The sequence below is a fragment of the Thunnus thynnus genome, chromosome 24, assembly GCF_963924715.1.
Source record: "Thunnus thynnus chromosome 24, fThuThy2.1, whole genome shotgun sequence".
In the NCBI taxonomy this organism is placed as follows: domain Eukaryota; kingdom Metazoa; phylum Chordata; class Actinopteri; order Scombriformes; family Scombridae; genus Thunnus; species Thunnus thynnus.
In genome coordinates this window covers 1,625,909-1,645,399 of record NC_089540.1, presented here as the reverse complement: position 1 = coordinate 1,645,399, position 19,491 = coordinate 1,625,909, and the positions used below count along the sequence as shown (strand labels likewise).

Sequence of the window (19,491 nt, the reverse complement as noted above, 5' to 3'; positions counted from 1 at the left end):
TATCTAAGTCTGCTTATATGCTGATCGCGTCTCTTTAGAAACTTAATTTAATGAGTTTAGTGAACTGTCAACAGTGCATTCATTCAACTCATCAATCATTTCAAGTCAAAAGACTTCAAGTCAGAGGAAATGTTCTGAAATTTTCTGAAAACGAGGACTAAAAGTTGAAGTTGATTTAACTTGAAATTGATTAAACTTAATATATGTGTGACAAAATATTAGTTGATTCCACTTCATTCCTGAATGATATTTTACAGTGTAGCAACATTTCAGATGCACTCACTTTCAGTTTGACCTCAAGTGGTTTCGATCATCTGGATAAACTGTTGCTTTGTTTACAACCTGACTGCTTGTGTTTCTTGACCCGCCAAATCTCCTTCTAAGCCATGTTACCATTTTCACAAATCTCAGCAATTACTAGGTCATTTTTCCATGGGCCTGGTATAGCATGCTTTAATCATGCCAAGCTGTGCCAAACTGTGAATTCACAGCGACTGTGGCCAGCAGGAGATAACCTCACTAACAAACGCTTGGTTCTGCCTTTTAGCAGGGTTAATTGGGGCCAACCTGGGATAACTTCCCACCTCAAACCAAGCTGTGTCTTGCACTAAACTGACTGTGTGTCTTTGCTGGTGAATAGAGCTAAAAAATTTCTGCTTTTCAAAGTATCCTTCTGTTCAGCTCTCAGTACTGTTGTAACTTCTTAGTGAATCTGTGTGAACTTAAGTTTTTCTCCTATGTTCTGGTTCATCCTTTTAGATATCAAACTCATTGTTTGTACAGCTGTATCAAGTTACAGCTAGAGAACATTTTCTACTCCTTCACATTTTTTTCACCACCAATCCTGATCTAGGAACCACCAATCCTGATCTAGGAAATGCAGTGTTTTTGTCTCTTGAATTAGATATGATATTGTTAAAAAATTATGAACCCAAAAAGATATAGACATGGAGATTGACAGTTCCTTCTTGACTTTGAAAACAGTAGTTGACAAAACAATCTCACCACAAGCTCTATTTGGTTGATTTGGCAGATCTTTCACATGATCTTCCTCAGCAGACGGTGTTTCCTAGTTGTCACAGAATTGTAGATGTTCAAATTTCCATTCTTTTGATACAATGAAAGCTCCAGAACACCTGCAGAATAGAGCTTGTGATGATTTTTTTTTTCGTCAGCTGCTTCTTCCATGATCAATAATTAACTTTAATTTGTTTTAGGCCAACATGGATGGGAAATATTTAACGTTCTCATCTTCTGAACATCTACAACTCCACAAAAACTGCACAACTCCATCTGCTGAGGAAGATGTGTAATACAATTGAAAGCTCCAGAACAGCTACTGAAAACATGGACATATTCATCACTATTTGGTCAGTGGATCAGTGTTAGTACAAGAAGAAGCAGTCACAGAGCTGTAAATGTAACACATTTAGAGCTTGTAAACAACTAGTTTTACCTTTCCATGATTCTCTGCTCTATCAGCATAGCTTGAATGGTTGTGGTTGCTCACACTTGAGCTTGAGTATGAGCATGAGTAGAATGAACTGAAAAAAGGACCCAAGTTGTAATAAAATGGAATTATTATAAATAATCAGATATCCACCAAGTTAACCAACACCATGAAGGGACAAATAGCTCCAGTCTACTATGCTTAATGATCCAAAAGAGACCAGAGAGGCATTGAACGCTGGCAAGCCAATGTGCAGATGATTTCTCTCCAGTGACTGCACAGACACAAGAATTTAATATGAACACACCGAGTGAATCTACTGTGTGTCAATTAGCTCTTCCCTGTCAGAGCTCCACTTTGTGGTTTTAGGTACAGGTATGTTTTTACATCAAAATCTGCAGCCTAACAAGATCTCCATTTCCACATTGTCACTTTGCTTCTCCCTCTGTTCCTCTCTCTGTTCTACTCGCCTTCCGCTGTTGTCTCTATCTGTATTCTCATCTGCATTCTCTCTGTCTCTCTCTCTCTCTCTTTTTTTTCCTCTCCGCAGTGCACACTTTTCCAGAACACCTTTTCCCCCCGGCTCTCCGGCAACTAAATATAGTGACTGGTGCAGACAGCTCGGCCTTATAACAAATGGTAAGCAGAGCAGAGAGGAGCAGCGGCAGTAGTAGCGTGTGCATAAGGATGTACTGTGGCTTCACTTCAACAGACAATGAACCACAGGGTATAGACATCGACATTTTTTTTTATGAGTAACAGAAATTCACATCTGATAAAAGGATACATCTTATATAGCTATATTGCTGTTATCCAAGGCTGTACAAGTACATTTTCCTTGAAATAGGACTATGTAACTGCATTTCAAATGAAGTGCCACCAAGAAAATATAAATTGATTTAACTGGATAGGATAAGAATTATAACAGCAGCAGAGATTTAAACTGTACCCAGCAGCAAAAAATCCAATTTAGTTGGGTAGTTTTTTGTTTGAAATGTTATTTTCTGCACTAGTGTCTCCATCAACTCAACTGTGGACAGACTTGTGGAGGCCATTTCGCCTTGACTATATGATGGCTTTACTCCTTTTCTTCCATTCCAAGTGAGGATTTACTATTCAAAATGTTACTTGTCACACATAAAGGATAAGGGTGGTGATTTTCTATATTGTTCTTATTGTCAACAAATCTTATGTTTGGGGCCAAACCAACAATGAACTAATCTACTAAGTATTGTGTCTATCCAACGCCTGATATATTTTACTCGTCTGAGCTGTAGACCTCTGTTGTTGTCCAAAAACTATTAAAAACACATCAATCAGCCACACTGCTGCACTGAGTGACATGTTCCTGCATCCCTCAAGAGAGTGGTTACCATAGCTTGTTCAAAAAGAGCTCCACAGACTAATAGTAAGACAGTAACCTTCAGTGAGTTTCCTTGTACGGCTGGCGCCACTGCACATGTGCGGGAACTTGGTTCCATTTACAGAGCTGTGCTAGCTTGTTGTGCTACATATCACCACCTAATGACTTTGTATTACATTAGAAATTTCTCAAAGAACTTTGTACAAAGTGATAAGTTCATTGTTGGTTTGGCTCTGCACATGAGATTTGTTGAAGTATATAGGGAAGAAAAAGCTAAATCCTTTAATTATGTCCTGTAACTCTTCTTTTTAAATCATAGAATATATGTGGTGACATATACTGTAGTAGACATGCAAACCATTGTCACCATCAATGACATCCCAACTGCTACCATCATCATCATCATCATCATGTGTTAAAGAGTTTAATAAATCTTTTTTTATCACCACTCATGAATCTGCTAGTGTTTGTGCATATTTACCTTAAAGTTGCTTCAAAATCAAATGAAATGAATGTTTCTATGTAGCACAACATATAGGAGGATAATATGGTAATGTATACAATGGCTGCTGATGTCAACACTGTCCTCACAATGAAAACACCAGCGTTTGTCATTCGTTGATGTTGTTATAGCACTGAAAAAAACCTCTTACAGAGGCGTGGATAGATGAGTCAACAAAGTGTGTGACTTTGACACAAGCAGTAACTACTTGTTTCCAATTTCCTGCTACAGTTAGTGTTGTTTCTTTTTTTTTCAACCATGACCACAATCTTTCTCTACCTTAAAGAAGTAGCTGACCACTGTAAGGGCAATTCTGTCCGTGATTGGAGGTCTGAGGGGAAGCAGGTATAAAAATCTGTGGTGCTGGTGTCTAGACAGTGTCAGCCTGGTAGAGGACATTTAAAAAAAATCACACATCACTAGAGGAGAACATGAGGAAATTCTACAAGCTTCCAACTCATGCCAAACTCCAGTGATGAGCATTTTTTAATTCAGCCACTGAGCTATTTGTTGAGATGACAGAATTATTAAACTGCCATTTGCTCCCACATAGCCTCCCATCTTTCACGACAGCTCGTCCTCACAAGAAAAAACAACAGTATAGGTCGCATATACTGTGGTTTTTTATGAGGATGTCTTGTGCAGGAAGAGTGTGTGATAGCTTTTTCAACATTTCAAGCTCAGTAGCAGAGAACTCGCAATGTCTTTATTTTTGCAGGCATGAGAAAGATGCTTTTTAAACAGCTCAGCATCAAGTTTTCATTTACAGGAGTACATTCAATTAAAGTGCACTTTTGCCCATTCATGCCATCCATGTTCAGAAATATCCCGCAGCTCTGACTAAGGCTCAGTAATCTGCTCCTGAGGGACAAACTTTACTTGCAGCCATCACTTACGCTTCTCAGGCAGACTGTTTTACAAGGGTGAGACTTTATAAAGAGCAAGAAAGGTTCACAAGTTTGTTTTCTGGCCAATTCAGAGGTTACACTTAGATTTAGAGAAGAGAAACAAAGTAAAAACATGCTCTGCTGCCACAGTGGAGTAGCAGCAGGGAAACACTGTCAATGTGGCCACAGCTGTGCTTCCTCCAGAAGGAAATTTCAAAACTCTTTCCCCCAAAATGTTTGATGTTATCAGCCTCTTCTCAGACTCAAGACATTTTCTTGAGCAACAGACATTCAGAACTCAAACCTTTATGTCAAAGGCAAGATAAAGTATCCCTCTGTGAGCTCAAAACTACTTTCATCTTACAGACGGTAACAAAATAAGATGCACAGCACAGTGGTGTAGATACCAGCTCAGATCACAACGGATCAATTTATCCGCTGCAGAATTTTTAGGCTGCTTGATGTTTGATGCTGCAGACTGATTAAAGTCATTGAAAAGGCTACAAATGTAAGAGTTTTCATTTAATTTGCATCTTCTTATCGTGTGCTGTGGGGGTCATCCAAGGCTGCATTTGAATATAGCTATTTAAAATAAAGAGATGGATAAAGAATGCAGAGAAATGCAAACCACCACCCACAGCACCATTAGTGGTTGATTGGCACTGGGAAAACAAAATGCTAGCTGGAGGCGGAGAACTCCACAAACTCTACAGGCAATCAAGAGGAAAGGTGTATCAAACATCTTTGTGTGTGTGTGTGTGTGTGTGTATAAGGATTAACCCACTTGGTTTTGTTCAGTATATATTTGTTCTATTAGAATGATATCTGAATCCAATGAAACATATAGATCACAAGTAATTCCAGTTTAATTAAGGGAATCAAAGATTCAAAAATGTAATCAAAAAGAGCTTAAAGAGGTTTCAACTGTCCACCCAAAGAGGAACATAAATGTAGGTTTCCCATAAAAAGACCAGCCAGATGGTGAAACAGAGAGCCAATTAGTCATTAATACAACCCTCAAATCAATAACTCACTTTCTGGCTCAATCAGCCTTCTCCAAACTAATAAAGGTCCAAATTGATGGACTCACCCAGAACTCCGAGCCGGTAGTTGATTGTGATGACAATGACATTCCCGTAGCTGGCCAGGATGCTGCCGTCAATCATGTTGCCTGTTCCCTCCATGTAGGAGCCTCCATGGATGTAAACCATGACTGGCTTTAACCCGTCCTCAGCATGGATATCTGCAAATAAAAAACAAATGTACAAAAGATATTTAAAAAATTGCAAGTATTTAATGGAAAACCACATGTGGTGGATGTGGCTAAATTCAGTGCAGTTGAAATTTTGACAATAAAATATTCCTTTTCTTAATGGTGGATCATTTGCTATATTTACACCAGATTCAAGGTCATTTTTGGCTTTAAAACAGACATCATATTTGATGTCAGTGACAGAAAGACCAAAACAAATTAAGTTAATTTACTCAAGTATTGTTTGATAGTAAAATGATATAATTCATTAACCATTAATCCCATGCAAAAAGCAGAAAGACAGTAGAAAAACAAAATACAGCAAAGTAAACTAAATACAAAGTGACTACCACGGGACCCCAGACTACCATTGGCCCCAAAGGCCTTGGACTTACTGGGCACTACTGAAGTACTTTGGTTCGGCTCCTGCATTTTAATCTTGAGGCCACATCTTGGGGCCCAATGTTGAAATCTAGGTTAAATTCCTTAAATATTTCAGGTGACTTTACACTTATAAAGTGTGTTTGCTTAAAGGGGACATATGCTTTTTGTGGTTTTCTGTTATTTTTATCCAGTTCTGATATTGGATGTTAAACATAGTCAAAGTTCCAAAACTTCAGGTGATCGTATGTAAAAATGCTCCCTGCAAGTCAAAAGCTAGGGCTTCAACCTGCTCTGAATGCTTTGTTTCGTAACATTTTTTTCTACCTTGCCCATGAAAGGCCATCCATTCTGTAGACTTGGTTGCTAAGGATGTTGCTAAAAAAGGGGGAAAAAAGCATAACAAAACCTACATTTGAAATAAAAATTCTACACATAGTAGATTGTAAAAGATCAAAATTCTTCTTCCACCTATGTCTGACGCTAAAGTTGGTAACAGTTCAGAGCAAATAATGGTCACGCAGGAAACATGGACAACAATCATTCATGATATTGTAATCAGCGGGAAAACACTACACAGTATCAGTGTCTGCACAACAGAGAAATTAGTTTGACCTTTTGTAATTTAACACAGATCATCTTTACACTAAGAAGGATTGTTGGTGTTAGAGATATGGTCTGACGTTCTCCAGCAGACCCTGATGAGAATTTCCATGGCCTGCAATCTCTACATCTGTCTCTTCTCCCGCCTGCTCCATTTGTTCTTTGTGTAATGTGCAGGGAATGTTGCAATTAGGCCAGATGAATACCTTGTTTATGAGGCTCTCCAGTTGTGATTAAGCTTGGTGATTAGTACATGTGTAGGTGGTGATTATAAATTAAGAGTGGGTCCTTTACATGAAAGAAGATGGAGGGAGAAGACATAAATCCTCCTGACAAAAGAGAGCAGCATCTTCATCATCAAGACCCCTCAGCTGACTTTTACATAAAATCCTCTGGGTGCGCTCTCCCAAGACGTAAAAACAGGCGTTCTAACTCATACTGTTGTCCTCACATGGCTGTGCATCTCTCAGATCTCTTGCACTATACTGTAGCTGTGGTTGCCTGGAACCAACAGCTGAACAAACCCATTATCCCTGGCCCTGCCGACCAGGCTGCTTGGAAGTCTCTCAAATGTCATCCGGATGACAGCATCTGCTGAGGAAAATATCGAGTTGAGAGGGGAGCTGGCCGGCTTGTGTGCAGCACGAGATTCAAAGCCACGATATTGAGCTTACCGTAAATTCTCATTCGGGGCCTTAATTTACCCCAGCTGCAGAGAAACCCTGGCATCTGTTTGAAACAGGCTTATATGAGAGAGGAGCTTGCTGCAAATTTCCTTTTTTATAATGACTTAGTGAGAAGCTTCCCTGTTTCAGATCTGCTCCTGTTTTCTGCCTCGATAAATTCAGTAAAATGTACTTTAACATGGTATGTTCCATCAGTACAGTAATAGTCATGTCATACTATCCCAGTAGTGGAAGAAGTACTCACATCCTTTACTTAAAGGTGCAGTGTGTAGGATTTAGTGGCATCTAGCGGTGAGGTTGCAGATTGCAACCAACTGAATAGCCTTTCCCTCACCCCCTCCCCCTTCCAAGTGCCCCCTTCCAAGTGTGTAGGAGGACCTACAGTGGCCAGGAAACCTATGAAAAGTGTGAAAGGCCTCTCTGGAGCCAATATTTAGTTTGTTTGTTCTGGGCTACTGTAGAGACATGGCGGTGCAACATGGCAGACTCTGTGGAAGAGGGCTCGCTCCCTAGATATAAATGGCTCATTCTGAGGTAATGAATACACAGTGGTTCTTATTTTCAGGTGATTATTCATAATTAAAACATACTTATGAATATGATATTTCATTTCTGCTAAATCCGTTCTGCTAGATGCCACTATGTAAAAGTATAAACACAGCAATGTAAAAATACTCCATTACAATTTAAAGTCCTGCATGAAAAAACCTACGTAAGTAAAAGTACATAAGTATTATGAGCTTGATGTAGTAAAAGTATTGCAGTAAAAGTAGTGGTTTGGTCCCTCTGACTGATATATTATTATATATGACATCATTAGATTATTAATACTGAAGCATCAGTGTTAGAGCAGCATGTTACTGTTGTAGCTGCTGGAGGTGGAGCTAGTTTCAACTACTTTATATACAGTTAGCTAGTTTAGTTCAGTGGTTCTCAACCGAGGGGTCGGGCCCCTCCAAAGGGTCACCGGATAAAGAAAAAACAAAGTTCTGATACACAAATCTATTTTCAGTTTTTGGACTCTTTCCTTCAATCTTTGATTTTTAATGAAATATTGGATCATTTGAACATTTATTGCTGTTAACAACTCATAGACATGTGAAATGTGACCCCGACTACACACTGCTTTTTGTAAGACGTCAAAAGCCAAAAAGGTTGGAAACCACTGGTTTCATCTTTAACAATGTGTTGTATTTTAAAAGCTTGTTATATTATCCATTGAGTCAAATCTTGAAAAGTAATTAAACCTGTCAAATAAATGTAGTGGAGTAGAAAGTACAATATTTCCCTCTGAAATATAGTGGAGTGGAAGTATAAAGTAGCATCAAATAGAAATACTCAAGTAAAGTACAAGTACAGGAATTGAATGTACTTTCTTTTTGCCACTGTACTATCCATTCTGCTGCTGTGTTTTTCTAACTACATTACTGTTTTAGTCCACCCAATAATTCCATCAGCTTCAAATTTTGCTGATTTTGTCAGTTGTTATTAAGCTACCATCAATGAAACTCCACATTTCCTGCCAAGATAATGTCTTGCAGTGGCTCAAAGGGCATTTTCCCTCCTGTTCCAGGCAGGGTTAGGGTTAAGGTCATCACAGCAGTTAGGGTTACCCTAACCATATTGACCTTAACCCCAATCCCTATCCCCCTAAGGCTTTCAATGGCACTGAGAAAAATGGCATAGTAGAACTGATTATACTATATTATATTTTCTGAGCACATATTAAATTTCCCTCAATGAACTTCAACACTTTCTAGAACTGTTTCAATTTACAAGCTTTGGATTAGGGTTATGGTAACTCACAACAATTTAACAATTTCTAACCCTAACCAGAGGTCTTGGTGGGGGGAGTTGTCAAAAAAAACTTTAAACTTCACCCTATCAGGATATTAAAGGACAGCTTCACAATTTTTCAAGTGTGTCTTGAAACAACAGTCAGGTGTCCATCCACTGGATGGATTTTCATGTGAAACATTAATGCAGGAAGCTTTATGAATGTTAGCTTAACCACACTCTAAAAACAACTTATTCTGCCTTTATTAGCAACCAGCGAGTTCATCCTCGCCTATTATATCAGACTCAGTCATTATTTTAATGTCTTCCTTTATTAGAAAATGTAGTGTTTGCTCAGGAACATGAATATTATTTAAAATTACATATGCCATTTATAATAGAGCTACTTCTGCTGCTGTATAGAAAATCTAAAGGGCTCCAGTCTGTGCTGTGTAATTGGTTTAAAGTGGAGGCCCACTGCCCACACCAATTATTGGCTTCTCTTCCAATTGCCGTAGGCTGTGGTGAGATGCACAACAGTGTGCAACTAGAATGCTGGCTTCTGTATATACGTTGCACCTCAGTAGGCCTGGCAGAATGCAAAGCAGCCAGCCAACCAGGCAGGCAGGAAGGCGCAGGGCAGGAGGGGTGTATCATTCTCCTCCTCCGCAAAAGAAAACAGTGAGGCAAAGGAGTTGAAAGCAACCCACAGTGACAGGTTATTAATCTTTGCTGTACTCTGAGTGGGCGCCTCAGCTTTGCTAATGCGACTGCATCTAGTGTAACTCACAACTCCTCACCTGCAACCGAGCCTGAGGGGGATTCTAAATGTTGAGCCTGAGGAGGAGCTGCGGTTGACGGCCTGGACCAACCCCGGACAGATTCACTTGGGTTAAGTACAGGGCTGCTAATTACAGAGGCAGGACAGCAGGATGGTGTCAATAAGTTCCTGTTTGTCATTCAGTTCCACATTAGGAGAGGCCCGGTGGAACAGTGTGGGTGGTGGAAACAACCTTGAAGAGGCAGATACACATAAAACAAGAGTGCTGCCATTAAGTTGTCATAGTCTCTAACTGATACGCATCTGATGGTCGCTGCAGGCCTCTGTGAGCTCAGACAAAACTATTCAGCTGGCTCTCCATCAAACAAACAGGCAAAATGACTGTTACTACCCTTGTCTTTTGGTGTAGTGCAGCAGTGGAGTCAGAAGTCAGGAGGAAGGGGGTCCACTCAGGGCACTTTGATCCAACAGAGAGATCCCCTACAGATTTAGAGCCATGTTTTATGGCTGGTGAAGGAGCGGGTGGTCTCGGGGCGCCATGTCCCAATCCTGTCAGCGTGGAGTGCACTTAAAACTAAAGAAATCAAACTGCTTCAAGTGCTCTTCTCTTTCTCTCTCTCTTACTATCTCTGTGTCTCTCGTTCTGGCTGCTTTCTCGGGCCTCTGGAGCTGGCTGGGTGACTGTGCAGCGAGTTCGTCCCGGACATTCATCACTGCCACCCAGGCCGCGGGGATAATATATTCCTCCGCTGGCTGCACGGTGTTTCACACATTACTCATCTTTATATGGGTGAGGGGGGTAGGGGGAGGGAGGGGATAGTGTTTGAGGAGGGGGGGGGGGGGGAGCATGTTTGAGGGGGTCTGTCTGAATTTTCCATTTGCTTCTAGCGTTTTCTACTGTTAGCAGGGCTCATACAAATGGCAGTTAATGGAGGCAATGTAAAGTGTGTCGTCCCCTCCGCCTCCACCACTATCACTGCCATCACCGCAGTCTATCCCAGCATGCTCTCCGCAGACAGCTGCCTACTTCCTGTTCAATACAGCTCTACTGACATGCCAAACTACAGCCAGCCTCCTCTCTCTCCAGAGTCACAGAAGGTCATTATTTGGCCCACAGCCTAACACAAACCTGCCAGGAAGAGCCAGTATATACTGGCATTATACTGCCAGTTTACTGTCAAAGTATTCAAAAAAACACAAATTACATAATGGACTATATTACTTTATATATATGGACATAAAATGTAGCAGAAGTATTCAATTTTTCATGTATATGATAGTATTTATGTGGGCATAAACGTATATCCCTGATCTCAAATTTGATTTATCACATAGTATAGAGTACAAACTAAATATACAGTGCAATAATTACATAAAAATGGCACCTGGCTGTAATACAATGCAACAAAAGTTATTTACATTTTTCAAGGAGGCTCCTAATTTGCATAACTTTTGGCTTATTCAACTGTAAATTTAACTTAAATATAGACAGTTAAAATATTACTTTGGCACAAAGTTAAACAAGGTGAAAGAGCCCTTTAATTCCTGCCCAGACCTTTATATATTCCAATGACCTTGGGGATTCTGGAGTTGTTAAAACCTGGTGTTACAAATAGCCTGCCTGTAATGTCTGTTTTCATGTGATACATACTAACTCATTGAAATTCAACATTATGATCACATGCTGGCAAACTGGAGGTCGCTACATAAAATGATCTATCATCCTCTGTTTTACAGTTACAACAACAATGTCGATACATTTTTGTGTCAGCCAAACACATTTGCTCGTATAGCTTATGCAGCTCAATCTTAAATGAACCAATTCATTATGAAACCCAGAAATATAAAACAAAGAACAATCACTAGTCCATAACTTAAAGCTGAATATGCTGATGTGCTACAAATACATGTTGTTTAATATACTGTACAATGTCTACCCTTATATCTATTGGACAAGTGATTTTCAACATGAAAACATGCATGACTTAATACATATATACAGTATGAATTACACCCATAGCCGTAAGAAATCAAAATATGCTATTTCTGTATGTTTTGCAAAATATTTGTAAATGAAATGATCTTAATATGTAAAATGTTGTTTTCATTTCCACTTTTACATGGGACATTTAAACAAAATGCAAGGAATGCATAACTCATTATCCTTCATTGTTTAATTCAATTAAGTGATTTATTTAATCCAAAAAGAAATCCAATTCAGTTTTAAATACATGCACATGCAAGGAAATGTGTTAATATTATATATGTACCAAACATGCAGTATATGCCATAAATTGTATTTTTGTATGGAATTATACTTACTGTATACAGTTTATGCAGCCCCTGTGCTTTGAATAAACCACAATGTTCTTTCCACAGTGTCTTTTTTCAAAGGAGGAAAGTAATTACAGTAAAACCTTAAGAAGCAGTTCTAGTAAAACCTTTAACACTTCTTGTTCCGTTTACATAATTGAATAATTATAATTGAGGGTGCCTTTGATTCAAATGGCATTCTTAAGAAGACGAGCACTTCTGACAAAAGCTCATTTAACAGTGAAGAGCAAACTTCCAGAAGAAGTGATGTGGGAGAGTATAGCACATAAGGTCTGAGAGAGGTTGTCTGCAGTGCTACGAGGGTTCTCTGCAGCAGCCGCTGAGGTATAGGTGAACCACAGGGGAGCCACAAGAGTAATTCATTGCCACTGCAGATGTTCAAACAGTCAGAGTGCATCGATCCTGCACACATTCCTGAAAACACAGACAAGTCCAGGTAATACCTGAGGATGCTCTTGTTATGACCGGCTCACAGGCCACAACAAAGGAGGGAGACGCACGCCCAAACTCAGCGATAATAACCGAAATTTATTAAAGCAAATAACAATAATTGCAATGGGGTGTGGAAGTCAGTATCAGTGGTGTTTGAAAGTGTATGGATGTGTTGTCTAATGTGTGGTGTGTGTTGTCAGTGCAGAACAAAACCAAAAAGGAAACGCAAAAAAAAACAACCACAGCGTGGTGAGTGGGAAGGGATCAGAGAGGGACTGGAATCAGGGCAGGCGGGCTTAAATACATTCTGGGGCACTGGCCAGGTGTTCCCGGTTAGTATTCTAGTGACACGTCGGTTCCACCCATCCAGGGACCTGCGACACACAGACACAAACCACAAGACCAAAGGCAACAGAGGCAACAGGCTCCGGGGCTGTCACACTCTTTATTCACCATATAGACTTTAAATATGCAAGTGATGATCTTCTCCAGTAGATTCAGTGAGGCACAGCAAAAACTAAGATCATCAAAAACTGACACTTAATCTTTTCTTTTGCTTGTATTTTACACTAAAACGGAGCTAAGGATGTCTCAGTGGGAACACTTCTGCCTACATAATCAAAGGCATAGGGTTTCCTCTCACAATTGCAAGAGGGATATTGTCTTTTCTTCCACACCTGCTTTAGGCAGATGGTGTGTTATTTTAATATTTTAACAACACCATCTCCCAATGATCTGGCCCTTCTAATTTGAAGTAAACTATGCTACATCTGTTAGGTGCAAATCCAATATATAATGGTATTTGCTAACTGGCGTGATGAAACCCCAGAGGAAATTCAAGCTTTTAGAAGATCAGAGCAAGATACAGAGCAAGACTAAGTAAATTACAGTTTCCTGCAGAAATTAAAAGGTATCACCTTGTATAACAAATCTGATAAAAAAAAAAAATCTGTTTAAACTTTATGATAATATGAGTTGCATTGTTAAACATTGTTTATCATTTCATTACATTTATTTGGCCGACATTTATTTCCCGTACACATACATTGAGAGAAGGGACCAAACCATCAAGCTTTGAATTAAAGGGGCACTCCACCGATTTTACACAGGCAACTGCCTGTCTTTGACTTTGTCAGTCATCAAACCAAACAGCCAATCAAAGGTCATGCTCAGTATTCTAAGTGGCCAATCAAAGGAGCGGACTGTGTATTCCATCCCCGCCTCCAAAGTCTCAAAAGTCAATTTGACAAGCGAGCGAGTGTTGAGCAGGTGCGAGTGCATTGGGAGGGTCGAGCTTGTGCTTGTGACAGCCCTGTGCTCACAGGACTGCATTTGTGCATGCAGAGCAGAAATGCTCTCTTGCGAGGATGCTTTTCCGTTTGCGGATACTGTTCTGTGTGCTTGTATCACGTGCACGTTCCTGGTTTTTATGTGCGTGTTTTGAGACAAAAATCCTCCCTATCCTCCCTATCTATCCTACCTTTTAGAATTTTTGTGTGTTGTCTGTGGTGGTTCTGTGTCCCTATGTAATATAATTTAATGTACATGGAATGTGTAGGAAGTTTTTTACCTTGTGGAAATGCTTTTTCTCTCTACGTCCCCATCATTTTAGCCTTTCTTGTGCTCCAAGTGAGAACACAGGTCATTTGTATCCTCATTTGTGTCCTTGTATGAGACATGAAGACAGCTGTTACTGTTAACACGGAGCAACCAACAAAACACCACCCACCCGTGCTACGCGGGTGTTTAAAATCTAGTGATGCTGCTTTACAGTACAGTAATGTTACTGTAGCTTGACAGTTTTGATAGCTTGACTGCTGATGGATTCCCACTGTGTGTCGTTTGTCCACAATTACTGTAATTAACATCATACAAGTTCACCATACAAGTAAATTTCATGCAGAGCATGAAGTTTGCATGAAATCTGCACTGCACCTTTCATTCAATTTGCACTCAAAATTGCATGTAATTAGCACCTGATATACTACCGAGCAGCTAATTACTCCAGGACTATTCTGCAGGTGAAGCAGTTGGAAGAGTTTAGTAGAGACTTTATCTGTGATTACATAGCTCAGAACAGAATTAATAATGTGATACTGCATAGAAATGCTCATTAATGAAGTAACAAAGTTAAACATTCACTTCAACTTCACTGCAGAATGTCTTTTACTCTTTTTATTAAATGATTACATAGCCAAATCTGTAGACCTATTGATGCAATCTGAATACAACTGATACAATTCAGTAGATTACTGAGGTAAATTCAGCCTAAATTATTAGCTTATCGCAATTTCATGGAATGTCAAGTTCAAGTTAAATGAAACTTTTATTTATTTATTTATATGCATTTGTTTGTTTTTAGATTACTAAATCAGTGGCACTCCCTGGATATTTTTGGGTTCTGTTTAATCTTTGTCAGCTCTCATTGAGATTTCTGCAATAAAGGTTAATTCAGGTTTCTCTTCCCCATCACAGCTTTAACTTTTTAATACATCAGTGTTAGCACCTGCTCTCCAGAGGCTGAGAATTTTTCACTTAAAACTAGCCCTTGTAAAGTGCATGGATCTTAGTTAATTCAGCAATGGCACAATCAGCCACACTTATCACACTGTATATACTCCCCACACTGTGCCTCCAGGAGCAGAGTGCATCACAAAGAGGCACAAAGATAGATTTATCAGTGCTAGAAAACCTCAGTTTAAGGCACATTGTCAGGTCAAGAAGGCGAATGGGATGTCTTAAATTAGGAGGAGTCCAATGTAAGACTTGGTGGCCACATTTAGTAAAATTTCTTGACAACTATTGAATAGATTTCCATTAAAATGTGCATGGTACCCATCTGTATTTCATCTGTGCTTATTGCTAATTAGCAAATGTTAGCATGCTAACATGCTAAACTAAGAGGTTGAACATGGTAAACACATATACCTGTTAAACATTAGCATGTTAGCATTGTCATTGTTAGCATTTAGCTTTAAGCCTCACAGAGCCACTATGGCAGTCGACTCTTAATCCTGTTTTACAATTGTTGTACCCAACGCAGCACAAGTTTCATGTTAACCAACAGCATGACTTCTACACATTTTGTTCTTATTCAATTAATTTTATTTTAATTCGACGTTGAATTAATTTAATGTTGTTGGCAATTTTTAAGTTTTTTGAGGTGAAAGTGAAATTTAATACTCTTGCTTTCAATCAAGGCTCAGTGGCAATTTTGACTCCAAGACATGAGAAATTACATAACTCTTCTACAGACTTACAATTCCAGAAGTCTTTTCTTGTAAAGAAAGACTATCATGCAGATGTCGTGTAGCTGCAGGCACGTGATCATGCCTAAATTTGTTGCATTTTGCTGAGTTAAACCGGATTAAGTTTTTTTTTGTGATCAGTGGGAGTCAGTGCTACCTCAGTGACAAGTATGGTACTTTGCATTTCTGTGGCTGCTTCACAATAAAAGCCACCCCGTATTTTGCCAGCTGAATGCTTTTAATGTGAAGTAGCAGCATTAGGAGAGTACATATACATATATCATTTCCTGTGACTCTCCAGTGTGCATGAGGGCAGTTTGGCCCAATCCCAGTGTCCACACTCAGGGACTAACAGACTTTGAGGCGTGTTCCCGCTAAGTCCATGAGGGCTTAAGGCTGTCCCACTGTCAGATCATCAGGTGCATGAGGGCTCTCCAGCAGACATTTTGAGCCCTTTATGCACACTTTCTGGAAGTCTGCATCTCTGCAGACTTTGCCTGAAGGAATTACCCACAGTTCATAGTGTTGTGACGTTAAATCAGCGTTAAATGCAGGGTTACCAGGGGAAGCCTGGAAGCATTTAAAAAAACAAAAAAAAAAAACAGTTAACAAACTGGCATGTGAGTGTTCAGCCTGGCATAGTGGGTGTACTGGTACGCCTACATTTACATAGAAACACTACACTAACAAGGACTTAAGATGGTACATAAAAACACATGAAATCAGAGGAATGCAAGCTTAGGTTATATTAAACACCTAGTTTATTCATCAACCATTCCTTTTCATTTTTGCTTAATGATGCTGCTACCTCTCGTCCACTCTGTAAGGCAAGAGCGTGGAAGACGTTCACATCAGTCGAGCTCACTAAGACACATTCCAATCAATCATGTTGATATGGCAATAAAGTGTTGAATAAAAAGTCCCAAACCCACAATCATACGTAACATGTTTTGGTGTCGTCAAGGTAACATGATATGTCCCAAAGTGCCCCATTCATATTTATACCATTTCAAGCCCTTGCAGCCTCTCACACTCAAGCACTTACCAGGTGACGTCAATTAAGTCTGTGAGGGTTCAGGGTTTAGGGTTTAGGAGGGAAATTAGGATTAGGCCTTTGAATCCTGCACAGGAAAGGTGGACTTCCCCACTGACAATGTAAACCATCATACAGAGAGAAAATTAGAGAATGTAAACACACTGAATGATTGTTGAAAAAAACTGCAACCATAAGTAATATCAAAAATGGTGTTCAAAACAATGAAAATCTTAAAGATCCCCCCAAAACATGTTGAGATATATGAATATAATCTGCTTGCAATAATATGGTATGGTATTTTTCCACGAAAAGGTCGATTACCTTGTTCTTCTTAAATGACATTTCCTCCTTCTCCTTCAATGGAAACCCAGAATCTATGAATATGCAAATATTTTTTAATTTCAGAAGTTCAACTGCTACTTCACTGAAAAGTCCTCAGTTTATGTGCACTGGACGTTCTACACTGTGTAAGTTGCACAATTGGCTTCCAAACTAGTGATGTCACAAATCTGGCCCGTAGGTACACATATTATCGAGGAGCGCAGAGAGAATTTTCCCTTTCAGGAGATAAATGTGAAAACAGCCCTCTAGTCTGCATATTAATGATTTTTGTGGACGAATGTAATAATGTAATAAGAACTCTTGCTTTCAAATCAAGGCTCATGGGAAAGCGATCATGGGAAGTGAGATAACTCCTCTGCAGAGAATGTTGAGGCCAAGAAATCTTGATTTTTCTCTTTGCAACTGTCAAAAAGTCAAAAGTCACTTTCAGGGGTCACTTGTATTGGATTTAGATTTTAGGCACCTTTTGTTTCTCCTAATGTGTTGCCTTTTTACCTTTGATTTCCTTCCAAAAGGCATACATGAAAAGATTTAGTAGCAATATTAAATAGAAAAAGCAAAATTCCCATGAAGGGATAGATCATTTCTGTAGACTCAAGCCCTCAGATGTAGAGGCCAACTCCTGGTCCACACTCAGCACACAGAGCGGTCTGGCTAATGCTAACTCGTGTAGAACGCACGGTGAGGATTATGTCAAATATCACTCTCTGGAGCAACATCCGTAAAAACTGAACAACTGCCCATAATAATGTGATTCAGAAATGTCAGTGCTTTTTCTGGCACTTGCCGTTCTCTCCCCCAGAAGACAAATGGTGCCCTTTAACTGAAACGTCTCCTATGGCTTTTTCACCTCCAGTTATCTGCCAGTCCCCACAGATTACCCAACACAGCGAAAAATAAACCCCACTGTTCGGTTATTATCATGCAGAGGAGCGAGGTGTTAATAGAAAAAGGAAAAAAAAAAAAAACACGTGGCAAAGATTTTCAGCGAGCCACCAATGAACAAATTTCCACTGTCAAAACAACATGGGTTAGTGCTCATGCTTCACCGAGCAATGGAGGAAGAAAAAAAGAAAAATGTCGAAAGGGAGGAGAGGGACATGATTGTTTTTTAAAAATTTAATTCATCAGAAGAGGCAAAATAACATGCATATTTGAATTCAGATCACATTTGAGTTGGTAAAAACAGGTGATAAAAAGGATTACTGGGACCTCCTTCCTGTTTAGAGGTGCCCTTTCACCTCAGACAAGATCCTCTGATTTATATGGCTCCAAAGAGGAAAGAGGTTGATACAAAAATGAGAGGAGTGCACTGAGATGCACTTCAAGGGGAGTAAAAAAGAGAGGCGGAGGAAGACGGGGGGAGGAGGGGGGGGATCAAAAGAAATCGATTAAAAAAGAGGTCTGTAGGTTTGCTGTCATGCACAAGTGTCAGGCTTTCATTTTGTTGGTCAAAAGGGGGGAAAAAAGGATGAAAAATACCTTTAGCACCGCCATCATCATTACTGTTGAAATCTGCGCCTTGTCTGTTTGAGTTGGCTCCTAGTGTTGAGGAGAAAAATAGAATAAGGGGAAACATTTAAAAAGAAAAAAAGAGAAAAAAAGCTGTTTTTCAGGCCCCCACCCCCCCAAAAAAAGACTTAAAAACGCATTGGAAAGGCTGTGGGGTGCTGTGTGAGAAAAGGAAAAACAAGTGGGAAGAGATTCATAGTGAACAGGCTCTGGTGTGATGAAGTGTCTTTGGCTAACAAGGAGCACAACAGCAGCCTGACAGGGCCAAAACTGTTATTTGTGACAAGAGTTCCATCAGCTGAAACAAATCTGTCACACTGGTGTGATACACACTCTCATTAACTCTACAGTCCATGTGCAGCATCAAAGCAGGCTATCAGTCAGACATGAAGAGCTGATGTTTCTCGGAGGACACGAGACCAGTTGAAGTCATCATTTAGTCGCATTCTGATGATCACTCAAAGAAGACTTCTTTAGTTGAAAGACATTAAAGACACAGCAAAAAAAAAGATGGTGACAGCGTGTTATATATTGTTAATAACATTCTCCGATGCCATTTGTTCTCATAGTCAAACCTCGCCGTGACGAACATCACATTCAACTTCAAAAGCTTTATTTCCTAATACAGCACTGTAAACATATCAAAGGTAAATTCTGGTTTATTACAATTTAGTCTTCCTATCAGTCTCAAGGTACGAGAACACGGTGACATCACAAAAACAAGCCCTCCAAATTAAACAACAAAATACGTTGCACAAAAACCACTTGGTTAGGTTTAGGGAAACATCATGGTTTGGGTTAGGAGACCTTTGTCACCACTGTTAGAATAATAACCATGTGGTTGTGGTTGGGGGACAATCGTTGGTTTCATAAATCATGGTTAGAACAAACAACATTAATGCATGG

General features: G+C 39.6%; 1 protein-coding gene across 3 annotated transcripts in view; it reads right to left on the bottom strand.

Annotated features, from left to right (window-relative positions):
* nlgn4xa (neuroligin 4 X-linked a) overlaps positions 1–19,491 on the bottom strand; it is a 109,642-nt gene that overhangs the window by 63,356 nt on the left and 26,795 nt on the right. For 2 of the 3 annotated variants that reach the window (XM_067583243.1, XM_067583244.1), the window contains one exon: positions 5,293–5,445. In XM_067583243.1, the coding sequence (XP_067439344.1) occupies positions 5,293–5,445 (153 nt within the window). Of the gene's footprint in view, positions 1–5,292; positions 5,446–18,555; positions 18,616–19,491 lie in introns of all 3 variants that reach the window. The other variant, XM_067583242.1, reaches the window with a different exon arrangement.